This window comes from Eublepharis macularius, chromosome 7 (assembly GCF_028583425.1).
Source record: "Eublepharis macularius isolate TG4126 chromosome 7, MPM_Emac_v1.0, whole genome shotgun sequence".
Lineage (NCBI taxonomy): Eukaryota > Metazoa > Chordata > Lepidosauria > Squamata > Eublepharidae > Eublepharis > Eublepharis macularius.
This window is the reverse complement of record NC_072796.1, coordinates 56,047,630-56,067,168: the sequence shown is the minus strand read 5'-3', so window position 1 is coordinate 56,067,168 and position 19,539 is coordinate 56,047,630. Positions and strand designations below refer to the sequence as shown.

The 19,539-nt window shown below is 44.8% G+C and overlaps 1 protein-coding gene across 1 annotated transcript in view; it reads right to left on the bottom strand.

The window, feature by feature from the left end:
* Positions 1-17,122: 17,122 nt before the first annotated feature.
* NETO1 (neuropilin and tolloid like 1) overlaps positions 17,123-19,539 on the bottom strand; it is a 140,213-nt gene continuing 137,796 nt past the window's right edge. Inside the window, exon 10 of the mRNA XM_054985486.1 lies at positions 17,123-17,207. Within this exon, the coding sequence (XP_054841461.1) occupies positions 17,123-17,207 (85 nt within the window). The remainder of the gene's footprint in view (positions 17,208-19,539) is intronic.

Genomic DNA, 19,539 nt, shown 5'->3' with positions numbered 1-19,539 from the left:
CTGGGGCTGGGCAAATGTTTTCCCCATTTTCAAGAAGGGGACAAAGGAGGATCCAGATAACTACCAAACCATCAGCTTGACATCTATACCTGGAAAAGTCTTAGAACAAATCATCAGTCAGTCCTTGAACATTTGGCTGTGATTCCTAAGAGCCAGCATGGGTTTCTCAAGAACAAGTCATGTCAGACTAACTTTCTCTTTTTTTGAGAAAGTTACTACCTTATTGGATCAGGGGAATGCTGTAGACATAGTTTATCTCGATTTCAGTAAGGCTTTTAATAAGGTTTCACATAATATCCTTGTCAACAAGTTGGTAAAATGTGACTTGGATCCTATTACTATTAGGTGGATCTGTAACTGGTTGACAGATTGTACCCAAAGAGTACTAGTAAATGGTTCCTCATCCTCTTGGAGAAGAGTGACAAGTGGAGTTCCACAGGGATCAGTTCCGGGACGTGTTCAGTTTAGTATTTTTATAGATGATTTGGATGAAGGAATAGAGGGAATGCTTATTAAATTTGTAGATGATACTAAATTGGGAGGGGTAGGAGATATGGTTAAAGACAGAGTAAGGATACAGGATAGTCTTGACAGGCTGGGAAACTCGGCTAAAACAAATAAAATGAATTTCAACAGGGATAAATGCAAATTTCTGCATTTAGGAAGGAAAAATCAAATGCATAATTATAGGATGGAGGAGACTTGTCTTGGCAGTAGTATGTGCAAAAAGGATCTAGGGGTCTGAACATGAGTCAGCACTGTGATATGGCAGCTAAAAAATCAAATGCTGTTTTTGGGCTGTATCAACAGAAGCAAAGTGTCCGGATCACAAGAAGTGATGGTATTGCTCTACTCTACTTTGGTTAGACCTCACCTAGAGTATTGTGTTCAGTTTTGGCCACCACAATTTAAGAAGGATATAGACAAGCTGAAACGTGTCCAGAGGAGGGCAATGAAGACAGTGAGGGGTCTGCAGACCAAATCCTGTGAAGTTGAAGGAGTTCAAAATGCTTAGCCTGGAGAGGATTGAGAGGTGATATGATAACCATCTTAAAGTACTTGAAGGGCTGTCATATAGAGGATGGCACAAAGTTGTTTTCTGCTGCCTCAGAACCAACAGCTTGAAATTAAATCAAAAGAGTTTTCGGCTAAATAGCAGGAAGAATTTCCTAACAGTTAGAGCGGTCCCTCAGTGGAACAGGCTTCCTCGGGAGGTGGTGGGGTCTTCCTCTTTGGAGGTTTTTAAGCAGAGGCTAGATGGCCATCTGACAGCAAAGCTGGTTCTGTGAACCTGGGCAGATCATGAGAGGCATGGCAGAATGGGTTACATCAGTGGTTAGTTTTCGTGGCCTTCTTACATTCCCAGGGTAATGCCCATCACCACCTTGGGGTCAGGTAGCAATTTTCTACTGGCCAGTTTGGCTAGGGATCCTGGAGGTGTTTTGCCATCTTCTGGGCATGGAGCACAGGTCACTGGGGCAGTCAGGGGGAGTGGTAGTTTTGAATTTCCTGCATTGTGCAGGGGTTTGGACTAGATGACCCTAGAAGTCCCTTCCAACTCTATGATTTTATGATAACTTTACACTGTGAACCTATCAATAATTATCAATTGGCTTGAGAATAATTTGGCGTGATAAATGAGGTTTCATTTTGAGCATGTTATTTATATGGATCACACCATGAGTGACACTGAAATTTGAATTAACTATAACTTTTTATTTTATAACCACAATATCTAAAGCCATAGAATTTTTTCCCCAATTACACTTGTTGTAACTCAATTAAAGACATGATTTGTGTTCTATGCAATTACCTTAGTGAAAAACAGGAGCTCCATAAATGAATCCTTTCTGGTACTTTTAACTGTAAACAGTAGCTTCGGGGAGCTTCCCTTAAGACTGGGATCATGGTGCAGGAGATGAAGATAAAACATGTTCACAAACATTAATTTTGTAACTGATATTCACTGTGAATAGTAGGTCAATGCTCACATTACAAAGTCCTTGTGTCCCACTTGTCCTGTCAACAGACATGGTGTAATGTTTTGCATGTAATGTATTTAATTTGGAGTTTATTTTTGCTTATTGTGGAGTTTTTAATTTTTTTACTATGAGTTTAAATGCAGACTTCTGAGGAAGGAAGAAGGAGGCTGGATGGATGAGTGGAGAGTGATCTGATTGGCTGTTAGCTGTTCCCTAGGTGAGAGAGTGAATTTCAGTTTTTAGTCAGCATGCTGAGGAAAGTGTACATTCTAATTAAGTCAGGCAAACTGTGGAGCCTGAGAGAATATGTCTGTGTTTTGAGAGAAAGTTAACTAGCCAGAAGAGTCTGGTTAAGTCAGTCTCTGGCTGTTTCAGAAAAAGAATTCTGGCTAACTCAGGCAAGCTATGTGGAAACCTAGGTCAATTTTTGTATTTTGAGAGAGATAATCTATATAGGTCAGGCAAGCTGTGTGTAAAGGTTTGAGTGAATCTATGTATGTGTGGATGGGATGAGAGTTTAGTTTAAAAACAAACAGCAAATCATTATCCATGGCATAAGAGTTCCATGCTTGAAACGTAATTCCCAGGTGCACATAAGCCTGTTTGAGATTGGGAAAACACCAAGCAAGTGGGGGAGAGGCTTAAGCACCATTTTCCCTACCTGAAACAGAGTTGCCATTTGCTGTATTGGGGAAATTTATGTGTAGCCATTAGAGATGGACACAAACCAGGAAAATGGCAGTTCATGCTGGTTTATGGTTTGTGAAAAGCAACAATGCACAAACCACCATGAATTTGCCCAGTTTGTGAACCAGTTCATTAAGTTTGTTACTTATGGGTGCTGCAAAGCAGCAGCAACAGCACTTTTCTAGCTGTTTGAATCTGCAAACAGCAAGAAAAGTTTCAAATGTCCCACCTCGCAGCTTTTTTCACCCACTAGGAGGAGAAGGGAACCCTGTCCTCCCCCTCCCATCGAGTGATAAAAGCAGGGCAGGAAGTTTGAAAGCAACACTTTTCTTGCTGCTTGCAAGTGGAAAGAAAAATGTTGCTTTCAAACACTTGCTACTTTTCAGCTGATGGGAGGGGGATCCCCCATCCGCTTTAAAAAAGCTACTGGTGTTTGAAAGCAGCTCCTCTCAGCTGAAAACAGCTACTTTCAAACCCTGGAAGCTTTTTTCAGCTGATGTGAGGGGAATTCCCCTCCCATCAGCTGAAAAAAGCTGCTTTCAAAGCCCATAACTTTTTTAAGCTGGGGGAAGGAGGAGGAGGGACCCCCTCCTCCTCCTTCCCTCAGCTGAAAAAAGTGTCAAGAGCAGCAACACTTTTCTTACTGGCCAAGAAAAGTGTTGCTGCTTTCAAACGCCTGCAGCTTTTTTCAGATGATGGGGGATCCCCCTGCCATCAACTGAAAAGTGGCAGGTGTTTGAAAGCAACACTTTTCTTGCAGATTGAAAATGGCAAGGAAAGTGCTGCTTTGAGCTCCAGTAAACTCGAAGCAGAAAAACCAAGGGGGTGTACACCTTAGTGACAAACTGAAAAATGAACCAAACAAACCAGTCTAAAGTTCATTGTGTTTCATCATGAATGGGCTCTGATTAGACATGAGCACGAACCAAAAAAAATTAATGACTCTGCGGTTCATGGTTTGGTGCCACCGCCGATCCTGAGGTCGCGAACTGCAATGAACATTTTCTATTGCCGAACCAGTTCGCGGTTCGCAAGGCACAGAACAGCCCACATTGCACTTAGAGAGCCCATATTCCCGGGGAGTATTTTTAAGACTCTCCTACAGCCATTACCCAAGTTTGTACAAGATTGCAAAAGGGATCTTGGAGTTATACCAATCCAAGGTCCCTAGGAAACTCTCACTCGTTACAATTAGAGCCACTGGTTGACGTTGGCCCAGTTTACAGAAGGTGGATGCTGATGGTGGCCGCCGGGCCTGGTGGGTGTCAAGTCTATGGCAGGCAGGATACTCTAATTTCATCTCCCACCCCTTGCAGCAAGAAATCCAAAGTCTCTTGAGTCAAAGGTCATTTATTGAGAGAAGATATATTCAGAATATGCAAGTGTCCATAGAAATCCAAAGGCTAGGAGAAGCTTTGGCTGTACACAGAACTCTTGTTGAGAATGACGTGTTAAGTCTGGTTACAGTATATCAAACCCTCCAAACCACACCCCCCTCGTCTGCCCAGCTAGAATAGAATGCGAAAGTAATGGCTCCAAGGTCGCTGTGGCAAGCCATCTCAGATAAGACCGTCTTGGGAACCCAGCTGCTCCTGTGAACCTGCAGACAAAAACAAATACTGGAAAATTACAGCAAGGGAGGAAAGCAAGATGGAAGCGCTGTGGATCACAGTCCTGACAGCGGGCATGGGGAGGCAGCAATGAGCCACCTCCCCTCAGGGGGCAGGGGGTCTGGCCGCTCACCGGTGGCACCCCGGTATTGCCAGCGGCCGCCGGGCCTGGTGGGCACAGGGAGGCAGAGATGAGCTGTCTCCCCTCAGGGGGCAGGGGGTCTGGCCGCTCACCGGTGGCACCCCCCATGTGCTCGCCCGCCAAGCCAAAGAGGAGCGCACTGGTGTTCCCAGCGAGAGGAGGAACGTGGTTGATGCCAGCGGCCACCGGGCCTGGCGGGAACGGGGAGGCAGTGGTGAGCCACATCCCCTTAGGGGGCGGGAGGTTTGGCCGCTGGCTGGCGGCACCACCCATGTGCCCACCCACCAGGCCAAAGAGGAGTGCACTGGTATTCCCGGCGCAGGCCGGAAGGTGGGTATTGCCAGACGCCACTGGGCCTGGTGGACACGGGGAGGCGGCGATGAGCCACCTCCCCTCAGGAGGCAGGGGGTCTGGCTGCTCGCTGGTGGCACCACCCATGTGCCCATCCGCCAGGCCAAAGTGGAGAGCGCTGGTATTCCCAGTGAGGGCAGGATTGGTGGGTCATGACGGCAGCTGCTGTACCTGGCAGGCACGGGGAGGCGGTGACGAGCCGCCTCCCCTCAGGGGGCAGGGGGTCTGGCCGCTCGCCAGCTGCAACCCCCATCTGCCCACCTGCCAGGTCAAAGTGGAGCGCGCTGGTATTCCCAGTGTGGGTGGGAGAGGACATGACATTCGGACGGGGGCCTGATGCCCCAGCAACCACAGGTCCTCGACTGAGGGTTCCACTAAGGAAAATTGTGACCGCAGCCGACAGTACCCACCTTCCTGCCTTGCTGGAAAGGATGGGAGGGAGAGAACATGTCATAATGAGGAGGGGGAGGGGGAAGATCCCTCAGCAACCGCAGGTCCTCACCTGAGGGTCCCACTGAGGAACAGTGCGGCAGCAGCCAACAGTACCCACCTTCTTGCCTTGCCAGAAAGGATGGGAGGGAGTGGACCTGTCATGTGGGGGGTAAGTGGGAAGATTCCCCTGCAACTGCCAGGCCAAAGTGGAGCATGCTGGTATTTCCGGTGTGAATGGGAGAGGACATGACATTCGGACGGGGGTCTGATCCCCCAGCAACCGCGGGTCCTCACCCGAGGCTCCCACTGAGGAACAGTACGGCAGCAGCTGAAAGTACCCACCTTCCTGCCTTGCTGGAAATGGTGGGAGGGAGAGGATATGTCATCACGAGGAGGGGGGAAGATCCCTCAGCAACCGCGGGTCCTCACCCGAGGCTCCCACTGAGGAACAGTACGGCAGCAGCTGAAAGTACCCACCTTCCTGCCTTGCTGGAAATGGTGGGAGGGAGAGGATATGTCATCACGAGGAGGGGGGAAGATCCCTCAGCAACCGCGGGTCCTCACCCGAGGGTCCCATTGAGGTACTCTGTAGCAGCAGACGACAGTACCCACCTTCCTGCCTTGCCGGAAAGGATGTGAGGGAGAGGACCTGTCTTGGGGGGTAAGTGGGAAGATCCCCCTGCAACCGCCAGGCCAAAGTGGAGCGTGCTGGTATTCCCGGTGAGGGCTGGAGGGAGGGTGGTATCCCCTCTCTTTTTATTTCAATCTCTATCTGTTTCTACATACAGTTCTCCAACCATATACCATTCTCTAACTGTTAACATACATTCTCTAATGTTTGTGCATACATTCTAGTGTATTTTTCATTACACTTATACATTCTGTAATGTTTCTCTCTCTGTTTTTGATTTTCAGTCCTTTTCTCCATGGACGTGGCATGTTCTGTTCAATTCTATATCTCCTTGATGCATTTGCATTCTATTTCTACTTCTAGAACGGTTGATATCTGTGTGCCCCTTTCTGTTTCTCTGTATCTCCCTCTCACTGTCTATTTGAAACTCACTCTCTCTCTCTGTTTCTTCCTATGATTCCACCACTATTTATTTGAATCTATCTCTTTCTATGTATATATCTACCCTTTATTATTTCTTTTTATCTCTAGCTGTCTTTCCCCACCCCTCTTTCTATAACCATATTGTTTTCTACACTCCTTTCTCTATCTTCATCTATATGTATGCTCATGTGTCCATCTTTTCCCAATTGTTTTGTTTTTCAACACATCTTCTATCTGTCTCTCTGTCTTGTTCTATCCGACATGTGGTGGGGGAGTGGCAAGATCCCCCAGCAACCGCAGATCCTCACCCGAGGGTCCCACTGAGGAGTAATATGGCAGCAACTGACAGTACACACCTTCCTGCCTTGCTGGAAAGGATGGGAGTTGTGGGACACATTCCCACCCAGCTGAAAGGGGTCCAATCAGTCCCGTTGACAGTGGAGCTGCCACGCTGTGCAACCGACTGTATCCCTATATGGTACAATTGGCTGCGCAATCACAACTGAGCTGTGTAACCAAGGAGGGAGCAGTAACAGTATAGTCCCTCGTGAAGCAGCGGCTGACATGACCCGCCATCCTGCCTTTGTGGAAAGTAGGGGATGGGCAGGACAGGAGACATTGCTTGGACAGGTCAGAGTAGTTCCTGAGGGGGAGAGATGGAAATGGGACAGCAGCAGCAGCAGCAGCTGACATTGGCCACCTTACTGCCTTTGTGGGAAGGACATGAGTTGAGGGACCCATTCCCCCCTGCTCAGAGGGCTCAGTGTTTGCGATGGAGAGGGGCACCGTGCAGCTTAACTATATGTGAAACAGTTCCTGAGCTGCTGCGCAAGTGCCCAAAGGAGGCTGCCTCCAGCATCACCCACATTCCTGCCTTCGCAGAAAGGAGGTATCATGATAATCTGGTTGTGCCAGGAAGGCCTATCAAGGACTCAGAATCCTGTTAGCAGTGGGACTGGACCTAGCTAAACCTGACCCAAATGCGCCAGCCCTCATTTGAGATACCCACAGGACTCGACTGGCAAGGGTGCGTGGCGACGGCATGGAGAATGGCAAGGGGCGAAATGTTTTAGTAGCCTGCAGAAGCCTATGCACTCCACTTTGGATAGGGGCAAGCCATGTAGGGCAATCGTCTCTGCCAAGATGTGAAGGCCCGCCTCCTGAGCCATCAGCCTTGAGGTTCTAAGCGGCGCTGTCCCAGACCCCGAGGGGACAACATCCATGAGCGCGGCCTGCCGGAGTGCTCTGCTCCCACCAGCGTCACCCTCAGGGCAAAGTGACCCTCCCACTGACCCCCGCTCAGAAGAGCTGGTCTCCCCCTTACTCTCCCCAATGAATGTTTCACTGGGTGGTGAGGGAGACAGGCTCGGGTGGTGCTTCTTCAGGTGCCGAGTCAGGGGTGTCAAAGACAGGTATTTCAGGATTTTGCCCCTGCGCACCAGGACATCACAGGCACAGCACCACATGGGGGTCATCAGGAAGGGCCTGAAAGTGCCTCCATACGGAGGTGTTGAAACTTCGACTGCTAACTGTCCCAGGGGAAGGAGGATGAATGATTACAGGCTGCACTGTGGGGCTGGCCAAGGACGACAGGGTGAGGGGTGGGCTACAGATGGGGACACCACCGCGAGTTTGGGATGGGGACGGGAGGGATCTTTCATAACACACATACCATTCCTCCAGGAATCCATTGCTCATGCACCCCCTCCTCAAAATGTTTAGAGAGATTCTCTCCCCCCTGCGGAAAGACCACTTTGGCCTCTTCCACAGCCCCCACCGGTGAATTGGGGGAAGTGGGAAGACTCTCTGGTGTCCCCGAGCCACACCCAAAACTGCTTTCCACAAGTGAATCAGGAGGACTGCCATCACACTTCACCATACAACCACCCTTGACGGCCAACACAACAGGAAGACTCGTGCCACCAAACTAGAATTAAGGAGGACAGGAAAGGAGATGACTCTGTGTGCCCTCTGCCACGGTGCCCACTGAGCTTGGCCCCAGGGCCTGGCAGCAGCTCTGAAACCAGAGGCTGAGGCTAGAGCCCTAGCCCAGCACACCAAGATGCCTGACCACCAGATCAGGTACTGGTAATAATACTGTGAGCCCTCAGCTGAGGTGCCCACTGAGCTGGGCCCCAGCGCCTGGCAGCAGCACTGGAACCAGAGGCTGGGGCTACAGCTGTAGCCCAGCACACCAAGATTCCTGGACAGAACAGGCACAGAGACTAATAATAACAATAGAAATAATAAGAATAATAATGAAAATGATTATTGTGATTATTATTTTTATTCATAGTAATAGTAATAGTAATAGTAATAGTAATAGTAATAGTAATAGTAATAGTAATAGTAATAGTAATAGTAATAATTTGGTGAGCCATCAGCCATGGTGCCCACTGAGCTTGGCCCCAGGGCCTGGCAGCAGCCCTGGAACCAGAGGGAGGGAGGGAGCAGAGCCCTAGCCCACCACTCCCACAGACCTGACCCGATCAGGCACTGATTAACAATAATCAATGTGAGCCCTCAGCCGAGGTGCCCACTGAGCTTGGGCCAAGGGCCTGGCAGCAGCCATGGCACTAGAGGAAGGGAGGGACTAGATCCCTAGCCCACCACTCCCAGAGGCCTGACCAGATCCTGCACTAATACTGTGAGCCCTCAGCCAAGGTGCCCACTGAGCTTGTCCCCAGGTCCTGGCAGCATCCCTGGAACCAGAGGAGATAGATCCCTATCCCCAAAATCCAAGCTTGATTATACTCTGTCTCTCTCCCCAAAGGCTTGCAAGTAGCTAGCAGCAGCTCTGTCGCACTCCACTGCTCGCTGAAAGTGAAACCCAGCCTGGGAGCAAAATAAAAAAAGAGTCCAGTAGCACCTTTAAGACTAACCAATTTTATTGTAGCATAAGCTTTTGAGAATCACGTTCTCTTTGTCAGATGCATGGAGGGCAGAAGGAAACTGGTCAAATATAGAGGAGGAGAGGGGAGGGGAGGGGAGGGGGGAGGAGGAGAGGGGGGATGTAAACAACTCCTTTGATATGGAGATGCAGACAGCTCTTTTTGGTGTGGGGATCAGTTTGCTTGTGTAAAGGTTCAAAGGAGTTTGCATCTGACAAAGATGCATCTGGCGGGGAGGACTGTGGTTATCGAAGGCTTGTGCTGCAGTGGAATTGGGTAGTCTAGGTGGTGCTGCTGAACTCTTTTTGATTTTGCTACTACAGACTAACACGGCAAGCTCCTTTGAACCTTTACACAAGCAAACTGCTCCCCACACCAAAATGAGCTGTCTGCATCTCCATATCAAAGGAGTTGTTTACATCCCCCCTCTCCTCCTCCCCCCTCCCCCCTCTATATTTGACCAGTTTCCTTCTGCCCTCCATGCATCTGACGAAGAGAACATGATTCTTGAAAGCTTATGCTACAATAAAATTGGTTAGTCTTAAAGGTGCTACTGGACTCTTTTTGATTTTGCTACTACAGACTAACACGGCTAACTCCTCTGGATCTATGACCAGCCTGGGAGCACAGTGCTTTTTATAAGCTGAGTTCCCATAGAGCAACGCAGGAGGTCTGTGTTTGGCCATCAGAGCTGCCTATCAGAGTTTGCTGGGATGAGATTGGAGTGCCCGTGGCTACAGAACACCCCCTCCCCCTCCCTCCCCCAGGTGTCTTCTCCCAACTTGTAACCGCTTTGCAGCTCCATGGTTGGAAGGAAGACCTACTGATCAAGGTAAGCTGGGCTTCCATTTGGGTTTCCAGGGCGACAGAAGGAGGGCAGACAGAGTTCTGGCATTCTCCCGGCTCCGTTGCCAGGGGAATTGATTGATGGCGCCTGACTGTCTGGCTTCCCAAACCACGGCCATACGCACTGAACCAGGCTTCTTCTGAATGCTGGTTCGTTGGCCATGGACAATCATGAACTGCTGGGTCGCGGTCGCGCGGTTGCCAATTTCGTGGGTTTTGAAGTTCGCAATGCGGTTCATGCCCATCTCTAGCTCTGATGAACTGCCAGTTTATGAACCACAAACCAGCTTGGATTGTGACAAACTTTGGTTCATATTTCTGTTCATGCGCATCTCTAGTAGCCCTCAATATGCACAATATACAAAATGGCTCCAGAGCCCATTTTTGGTTAGGGTAAATGGTAGGGCAGGAGGCTTAAATTCACTTTCATCACTTACTGCAGTCCTGATCTGAATCAGTCTTGTGCATGCGGCCTAGAATTTAATTTCCAAGCATGGACCTCCCAGAGAAAATATGGCTAACAGTACAAACGTGGACATGTGGGAGGAGGACTTCGTAACATCTGAATTTGTCCTAACAATACAGCAGCTTAAACACCTGCATGTTTTTTTCCTCATGGTACAAACAAACAGTTTGTGTAGGTCTTAACAATGCAAAAACTGTTCTTTTATCATGGCCTCTATCCAAGTCATCTTCTCCCTTTCACGGCTGCTATACAGTAATAAAAAAAATAAAAATCTGTTCATGCTCCTTAACTATTTTTTTTAAGTTTTTTATTTTTTACTATGAAAAGGGGGATACAGAATAAAGAGGGATGGAGGAAAGAAGTTCATATTATATCGCTATGTGCATTATATTATAGATGCTCCTTAACTATTTTGATGGTACTTTTTCATAGGCCAGAGGCTTGGCTTCCAGTTTACGAAATCAATGTACAGAGATGTGAAATTGTTGTTTATACTCTTATATCTAGGATATTGCATGACAATCTGAGCCTTTGATAAATACAATTCAAATGTACCCTCTTCAGTCTTTGAGTGGCAAGTTAAAGGGCTGGCACTGACTACTTCAGACAATTCAAGACTAAAGACAACTTCAACATGGTTTGGTAGAAAATTTTGTAGCCAGATAGGCTTGCCTCCCTCACTGCCACCTGCCACCCCCCGGCATGTTCACCTGGCTGGCAGGGGTGGGGGGATAGGCACAGGGGGGAGAAATGTGCACACACTCCCTTGCTCCCCCATTGCACTGCATGATGGGTGTGTTAGTGTCGTAATGAGGCCAGATTAATTAAAAATCACCCATTTGGAGGTGATTTTTAATGAATCTGTCTTCAGCGTGACCCACAGTTCCTCCATTGCTCTGGAAAATGATGTCATTTTCCAGTGTGATTGGCATGCTGTGGGTCACGCTGAAACAAGTTAATTAAAAATCACCTCCAAATGAATAGTTTTTAATTTATCTGGCTTCCTGTATATGCAGGAAGTAAGTACCCTGCTGACCCCTGCCTCCCCCCCCCCGTTTGTCCCCTGGCCCTTGGCCAAACAGGGGTCCATAGCCAGATTAATGTATAGTCAGATGAATTAATAGGAATTGTGTGTTTAGATTTCAATGAAAACACTTCAAGAACACAAAATGCTGTATCATCACAAAAATGTGCTTCAGTGTGAATGAAACTACTTACCACAATTCATCATTTTCTTCAGGAGATGCCTTCTTTCCTTCATGATCATTAGGATGCGCTGCTACCTTATCCTGTAGTCCATTCAGAGAAAGGCAGAAATACCCCATCTGTTTTTAGTTACCAGGGACAATCCAGTTTTTCTTCCTTTACAACCCCCGCCCCCTGTTCTTACCACCATATAGTCCTTCTAGAGTCTTGAATGCTTCCCAAATGCCTGTCCAGCATTTCTCTGAATAGCTCTATGTGTTTGTTCTCATTTAGAGAAAGATTTTGGGTCTACCAAATCAAATATAAGGTTCCTTATGCCATATAAAAATTTCTCATATAATGTCATCGAATCAAAATGGCTATGTACAACAGCAAGTAAAATAGTAAACTTTAATTATTAAAATGAACAATGCTCTTTCCATGAAGTTAAATAGCAAACATCCTATTGATGTTTCACTGTAGATGGATCCTAGTTTTGGATCTTCTTCTAGTGCAACAAGCTTTGCTCTAGAAGAAGATGTGTGTTTTACGAGAGCAAGGCTCATTGTGTTGGAAGAAGGATCCACCATTAGCAGAGCAAACTCAGAGGGTCTAACCCAAAACGTGACATAGAGTCTTGCATTATTTGAAGACTTAATTTTCATCCTTTGAAGGCCACACTACCAATTAAAATGTTCCCTCAAGTGGAATTGTAATGATGATTTCAAATAGATTTTTGCAATAGCAATTTCAAATCTTTCTATGTGCAACATCTGAATAATGTTTCAGTTAAAACAAAAAACTGTGTATACATAGCACCTATTCTTTTAGCTTTTGTTGACTGTCTCCTTTTCATTTGTGCAGTGAAAAGAAAGGGATAGAAGGAAAAGAGAGAAGGGAAAGAAATGACAGTGTTCTTGTGCATTTCCCGTTTATTTAAATGAGATTTTGCACAAGAATTTCTGAATTGGGTTGATGGGGAAAGGGAAGGCTGGAGGCAGCATATAGAGGAGATGGAACTTTCCAAACACAGAAGTCAACTTATCTCAAAAGCCTCCAACCTGTCTTTTAAAAACCTATTTGAGATACAGTAATTTTGATATCTTGCAGATGATCTATTCTGTGTGTGGGGGAAAGAGCAGGGGAAAGTATTGAAATGATTGCCTTACATCTTTTTTCCTACAGTGGATTGGTGGAAGCCAGGAAGTTCATGCCACCAACTCCTGAAGAGGTAGTCAATCATCTGAAAGGTATCTGAGAGCCAGTTTGGTGTAGTGGTTAAGAGCACGGGACTCTAATTTGGAAAGCCGAGTTTGATTCCCCACTCCTCCACGAAGCCAGCTGGGTGATCTTGGGTGAGTCACAGTTCTCTTGAGCTCTCTTAGCCCCACCCACCTCACAGGGTGATTGTTGTGGGCTAATAATAACACTTTGTAAACCGCTCTGAGTGGGCATTAAGTTGTCCTGAAGGGCGGTATATAAATCGAATGTTGTTGTTGTTGTTATTATTATTATTATAAGTGAAATAGCATCCCACCTTCTCAGGAGCTACATAAAAACCCCTCTGACTTGAGCCAGGGACCTCATGTTGTCTGCTCTCAGAGAGAACACTAATGTCTGGGGAGAATTTTGGTGTTTTCTTGTTTTATTTTTTAAATCTTATTTTAATATTAGTATTTTAAATTGTAATTTGCCTCATGTGCCTTAGAAGAAAGGCAGTACACACACACAGCAGCTAAGTTCAACTTTTCACAGAAGAATGGAGTTAGTCTCCAGAATTACAGTACAAGGCAGTTTGTTGTTAGGAAGGCCCAGTTCACATGGGTGTCTGATTTGTAGACAGGGCTCAATCATAGCATGGTAAATAAAAAGACACACACCATGCTGATGAAATGCTTAAAATGGCCATTACAGTGAAGCTCTTTTTATCATGGAAATAAATGATGGGAAAAACTTAGACTAAGCAGTAATTCTGATTCTAGAATTACAAGAATTCTTGATGAATTCAAGGAAGACTATGATTTATGTGCACAAAAGAAGAATATAGTGAAAAGCATGTATCTTCCACCAGTCATATTATTTATGAACAGAGATGGGCATGAACCGGGAAAAAAATGAACTGTGCAGTTCATGGTTCATTGCATTTCACAAACCATGAACCACGAACTTTCACGAACCTGCCCCAGTTCATTAACTGGTTTGTTTGGTTCGTGAAAACATCACATCTGGGCCAGCAAATCATCACTGCCAGGTCAGCAGAAGGTCACTTCTAGGCCAGCAGAAGTCCACTTCCAGGTCAGCAGATGGTCTGCAGTCCATCCCCTGTTGCCTAGGAAACTGATTGATCAGTGTCAGGCTGTCTGCAGTGACAAACCAAAAAATGAACCAAATGAGCCATCCTAAAAGTTCATGGTGGTTCGTCAGAAATGGCCTCTGACAAACCACTGGTTCACAAACCACGAACTGGCCCAGTTCGTGCCGAATTTTGATTCATATTTCAGTTTGTGCCCATCTCTATTCATGAATGTTAAAGGAGAATTATTACAGAATGATGGCTGTGATCACTGACATTATGAAAGGCCATCTTGTATCCACAATTCCCAGAAAACCCATCATGTATCTGGAGGAAGACAACTCATAGTCTATATAATTTGATGTTTAGTGCTAAAATGATTTTGCTGTACATTTAACAGCAGGGCAACACGCAGAAATATTCCCATCACTTATCTCCTTGCTGCCAGGAACAATTTTATTTACTACATTGTTGTATGTCAGACTGCTCTTTAAAGGCACAGAAGCAGGACCAATAAAAGGCTGCTCACCATACTGGTGCTTCATCACACTTTTTCATATTTTATCAGGCAAGGTAAAACAATAAGAGTGCTGTTTGAACAAAATGAAGGTTTAGAACAGGGATCTACAATCTTTTCATGATTGTGTGGGCACTTTTAGAATTCTGACATTGGGTGGTGGTGGATGCAACCAAAAAAAATGGCTGCCACAGGAGGTGGAGCCAACCAAAATGGTTGCCATGGGAAGCCACACATGCATTTAGAGGGGAGAGACTAAAATTGATACTGTGACGGTAGCTGCTACCAAAGCAAAGTTATTTTAATCTGCACAGCCAATCTGATAACTAATGGTCAATCAGAACTAAGCTATGCTAGGCAGGATCACCTCCCAACATGACTCTACCCACTCTCGGAAAATGTTTAGTGGCCACTAGGTAAGGTGTCAGTGGGCACTACAGTGTCCACAGACACCATGTTGGGAACCCCTGTGTTAGAAATTGAAAACTATCCTCTCCCAAAGACAACTGAAGTTTATGAAAAGTAAATATTACAGACCCATTTTACACACACACACACACAGAAAAAAATGCAAAAGAAATAGGTCTTCTGGTTAAGTGCCATTAAGGGATGTAAGTACTATTGTAGGCTTTAAGATTAATATGGGCAAGCTGTGCATTTTATGGCTTTATACATCCCCAAAGGGAAATATTCAGAAGGAACAGTTTTCCTAAATAAACAAAAAATAAATCTAGATTAATTTGTAAGAATTCAGTCCAGTGAACCAGATGCAAAAGTATATCGTTTCTTAAGGTTGCAAATTTACGCAATGTTTCCCCCCCCCTAATATTTTTATGAAGAGATACAAAGCAAGCAAAAATGATATCTTTTATTGGATCAATTTGAGAAAGTACAGGAATATATAAACTATTGAGTTTCACAGAACTCTTCATGAGGCAAAAAAATTTTCCTGACAAAGATTTCTGTGAAAAGTAAATCTACTATTCCAATAAGAGTTATCATTCTTCTTTTCTGTGTCTTCAGTTCATTAAGGCCAACATGGTAATTACCATTTAATCTAATAGCTTAATTTATTAAGGCATGTACTTAGAACAGATAATAATTAAAGAATTAGAACTGAAGCAAATTTGTACCCAAAGATTCTAATCCAAATTCTCTTCTGAAATGTTGATGTAAGTTATTCTTTGAATATTCACATATTTGCTGAATATTCTGTGAATATGTTATGTTATGTATGGCAACCATCAAGATTTGATTTTAATATTTGGTATTTCATAGGCTGCTATTTAGCAGTATACTACATTTGGCAGTTTACTAACACTGGACAGCATTTGCTAATACATAATTCCATTTAATAATTGACAGCTGACAGCTTATAAAGCTTCTTGTGTAAATCCTGGGGGCGGGGGGGGGGCGGGGGGGAATCAAAACCATCAAGGGACACAAGCAAGGCTAAACTACTCAAATTCAAGTTTTGAAATAGAAGAAATCATATAAATTTTCAGCTCCTTCAGTGAAATCCTAATCGGAGTTACTCCAGTTTAAGCCTATTGAAATCAATGGGCTTAGACTGGAGTAACTCTTAGGCAGGGCTTTTTTTCAGCTGGAACGCGGGGGAACGGAGTTCTGGAACCTCTTGAAAATGGTCACATGGCTGGTGGGCCCGCCCCCTGATCTCCAGACAGAGGGGAGTTTAGATTGCCCTCCACGCTGCGGCGCAGAGGGCAATCTAAACTTCCCTCTGTCTGGAGATCAGGGGGCGGGCCCACCAGCCATGTGACCATTTTCTACGAGGGCAACCCACTGAGTTCCACCACCTCTTTTCCCAGAAAAAAAGCCCTGCTCTTAGGAGTTCACTAGTTGCCCTGATCCAGCTAGGAACCATACTCTTATGGAAGCTGGTTGGCTGGTTGGCTGGGGAATCATATTTGATTCCTACCTTTATCCAAAATTCGGGCTAAATGTAATACAGTCCTTTTGTTAAAAAGTGTTCTCTCACCTATCAGCTGTTGGGGAGAGAGAGGGCAGAAGGCTGAATTATCCCACCCCAGCGTACTCTCTCTCGCCATACTGAGCAGCTGATCTGTTGGATTTTCATGAGTGCTCTGTTAGAACGAGAATATGTATGCCCTTTTTGAAACCTTTGGGGAAGATATTTGCCATAGTCAAATAAGAGTACTGTAAAACTCAATGTAAGAAATTATTATACATTGTTTTATGTTTCTTTATATAAAAAGTTACAGTTAGCAAGCATATGACACAAAGAAATGGATAGGAACAGCAGTAGTTATGAATGCATGCTTTTTACAATGTAGCTCATCAAAGATTTTGTGTTTGTTTGCCAACTCAAATATTCAGCAACACACATGCAGACCTCTTTCTGGGTGTCAAATTCAATTTTATGTTCTGATTTATATCCAACAAAAATTTCTATCAAAATTATGAGTGGTTAAATACCTGATTTAATCATTAAATTCCTGAAACTGGGTAATCTTTCCATCATAACAAAACAAATAATAAATATAAAGAAAGAAAAAATACTGATGATAGTAAGAAATGATAGCAATGATAGTAGTAAGAGTCTTATTGCCATCCACTGATTTTACTCATTACTGATTGATGCCTTTTCATGAAATTGGAAAAGCTGGTCAGAGTCCAGAACACCTTTAGCTTGCAGTTCCAAGGCCGACATTTTCACAATTCACTGTAGAATATTCAAAATCACCCAGGAGCGCACTATTCTCAAGCAGTCTACATAATGAAAACAATGTACATATAACAAGTTCAATGCAAATAATCTTCTTGCATGGTACATACTATACAAATAGATTACAAGGATATTATTGTGTATGACTTGAATTCAACATCAAACTCTATACTCCCAGACACATCTGGTAGTACGTCTCACAGAAATTTGCAGGCCTTATGCTGGTTCACAATGGTGCTGAGATGCATGCATTGTACCTCAGATACCCCCTTATGCTAGGGACAAAATACTTCACATAATACACTATCTATGTATCTACATACCATCCAATCAATCTACTTACTTTTTAATAGAAAAGTGGATTTATTGTGTAGGAAGATGTATTTGCATGTGATTGGATTCATGTGAACATTGGTGCCTACACATGAAGTTGAACATGCTTGTGAGGAGCGATGTGTGCCGGTATGAGGCTTGATGCACATATATAGGGTTGGATTCAGTCAGCTTTTCTGCTGGTGAAAAGGAAAAATAAGGTTCCCTTTTAACCACCAAAAAGGTTGTGTTTGGAATAATTGGATCTTAAAGAGCAAAAGCCATGTGAGATAGGGGCTGTAATAATGAGGAGGATTAGATGGTGGATCCAATCCACAATGTCTATACCTAGGCAGACCCATATTTCCAAGTAAATGTGCTTAGGACTCAGAGATCTGCATAAATTCAGGTTTTGGCATCAGAGTGCTAAGCGCATTGTGTGTGTACAGAAATTCAGGTTTTTGTTATCACAGTTCTGAACATATTTACTGGAAAATATGTGTGTGTATATATATATATATATATATATATATATATATATATATATAGGAGCCCTGTGACCCAGAGTAGTAAGCTGCAGTACTGCAGCCCAAGCTCTGCTCATGACTAGAGATGGGCATGAACAGCAATACAAACATACAAAAAAGCCATGAACAGCCCAATCTGCTGTCTGCGAACAAGCTGTTTGTGAGGCCCCATCCTAAATGAACAGGTGGTCATTGCAAGCCTCCTTCGTTGCTGTTCTTTGCTGTTCATCAAGCCAGACAGTCTGGATCCTGCAATCAATTCCCTTGGCAACTTAGGCAGGGATTGTCTGAACTCTGTCTGAACTCCTGTGGTTGCCCTGGAAACCCTAATCTAAGCCCAATTTAGCTTGATAGGCAGGGAGCAAAAAGCAGGGGGGAGGGGGGCTCCCAGCTCTGGCTTAGTTTGCAGACAGTGGAGAGGGAGAGAGTTGCTGTTGGAATTTTGATGAGTGCATTGGAGCTTGAATTTTCTTTGTGTGTGGTGGGATAGGGATCTACCCCTTCAAGTTCCAAGGCTGCTGCCAGGCTCTGGGCCAAGCAATTATTTATTATTGGTACCTTTCCTGGTGCCTGCTCAAGTCAGGTTTCTGGGAGTGGTGCAGTAGGGATCTTGACATGGATGATGGCTGGAGGAGAGCCTGCTGGCCCCCACAAACAGCCAACCACTAACATGTTCATGAACAGGGCCATGTTCGTGGTTGTTCACAAGTCCCTGTTCGTGGATGGCAACGAACAATGAACATCATGTTCATTTTTTTTTCCTGTTTGTGCCCATCTCTACTCACGACCTGAGTTCGATCCTGGAGGAAGCAGGGTTCAGGTAGCTTGCTCAAGGTTGACAGCCTTCTATCACCTATCCTTCCGAAGTCAGTAAAATGAGTACCTAATTTCCTGGGGGTAAAGTGTAGATGACTGGGGAAGGCAATGGCAAACCATCCCATAACAAAAAAAAGTCTGACTTGCACAGGGGACTACCTTTACCTTTACCTTTATATATATATATATATATATATATATATATATATACACACACACACACACACAAACACACATACTCTCTCTCTCTCTCTCTTTCTCTGTGTGTGTGCGTATGTATGTATATATACTCCATTGATTTCCATGAAACATCTAATTATTCAAGGAACACAGTGGAAATGATTCTGTGGCCTCCTTTCCAAAAAGGCTTGTGTTAGGGCAATTAGTGACTTCAGTGGTGGAACTAACAGAGAAAGATATCAAGGATACTGCATTGGGATGGCGCTAGGGAAGTTGAAGGCAAAGTCTTGCTTCACAAAGGTGGGTGGAAAGGAAGATCAAAATTGGCAAAGTGGCAACACTTCCTGCAATCCATTCATATAAAAGGACTAATAATCCACTGCAATGTTGCAACCATAGAACACTAATGATAAAATAAAAGTGCCAAGTGTCAAGCCTATAGCCCAAACAGATTATAGAAGCAACCTGGCTTCAGTACATGGAAACAGAGAGGCCCCCAGCTACAAAAGAATGAACAAGATATACCTACAACAAAAATGTT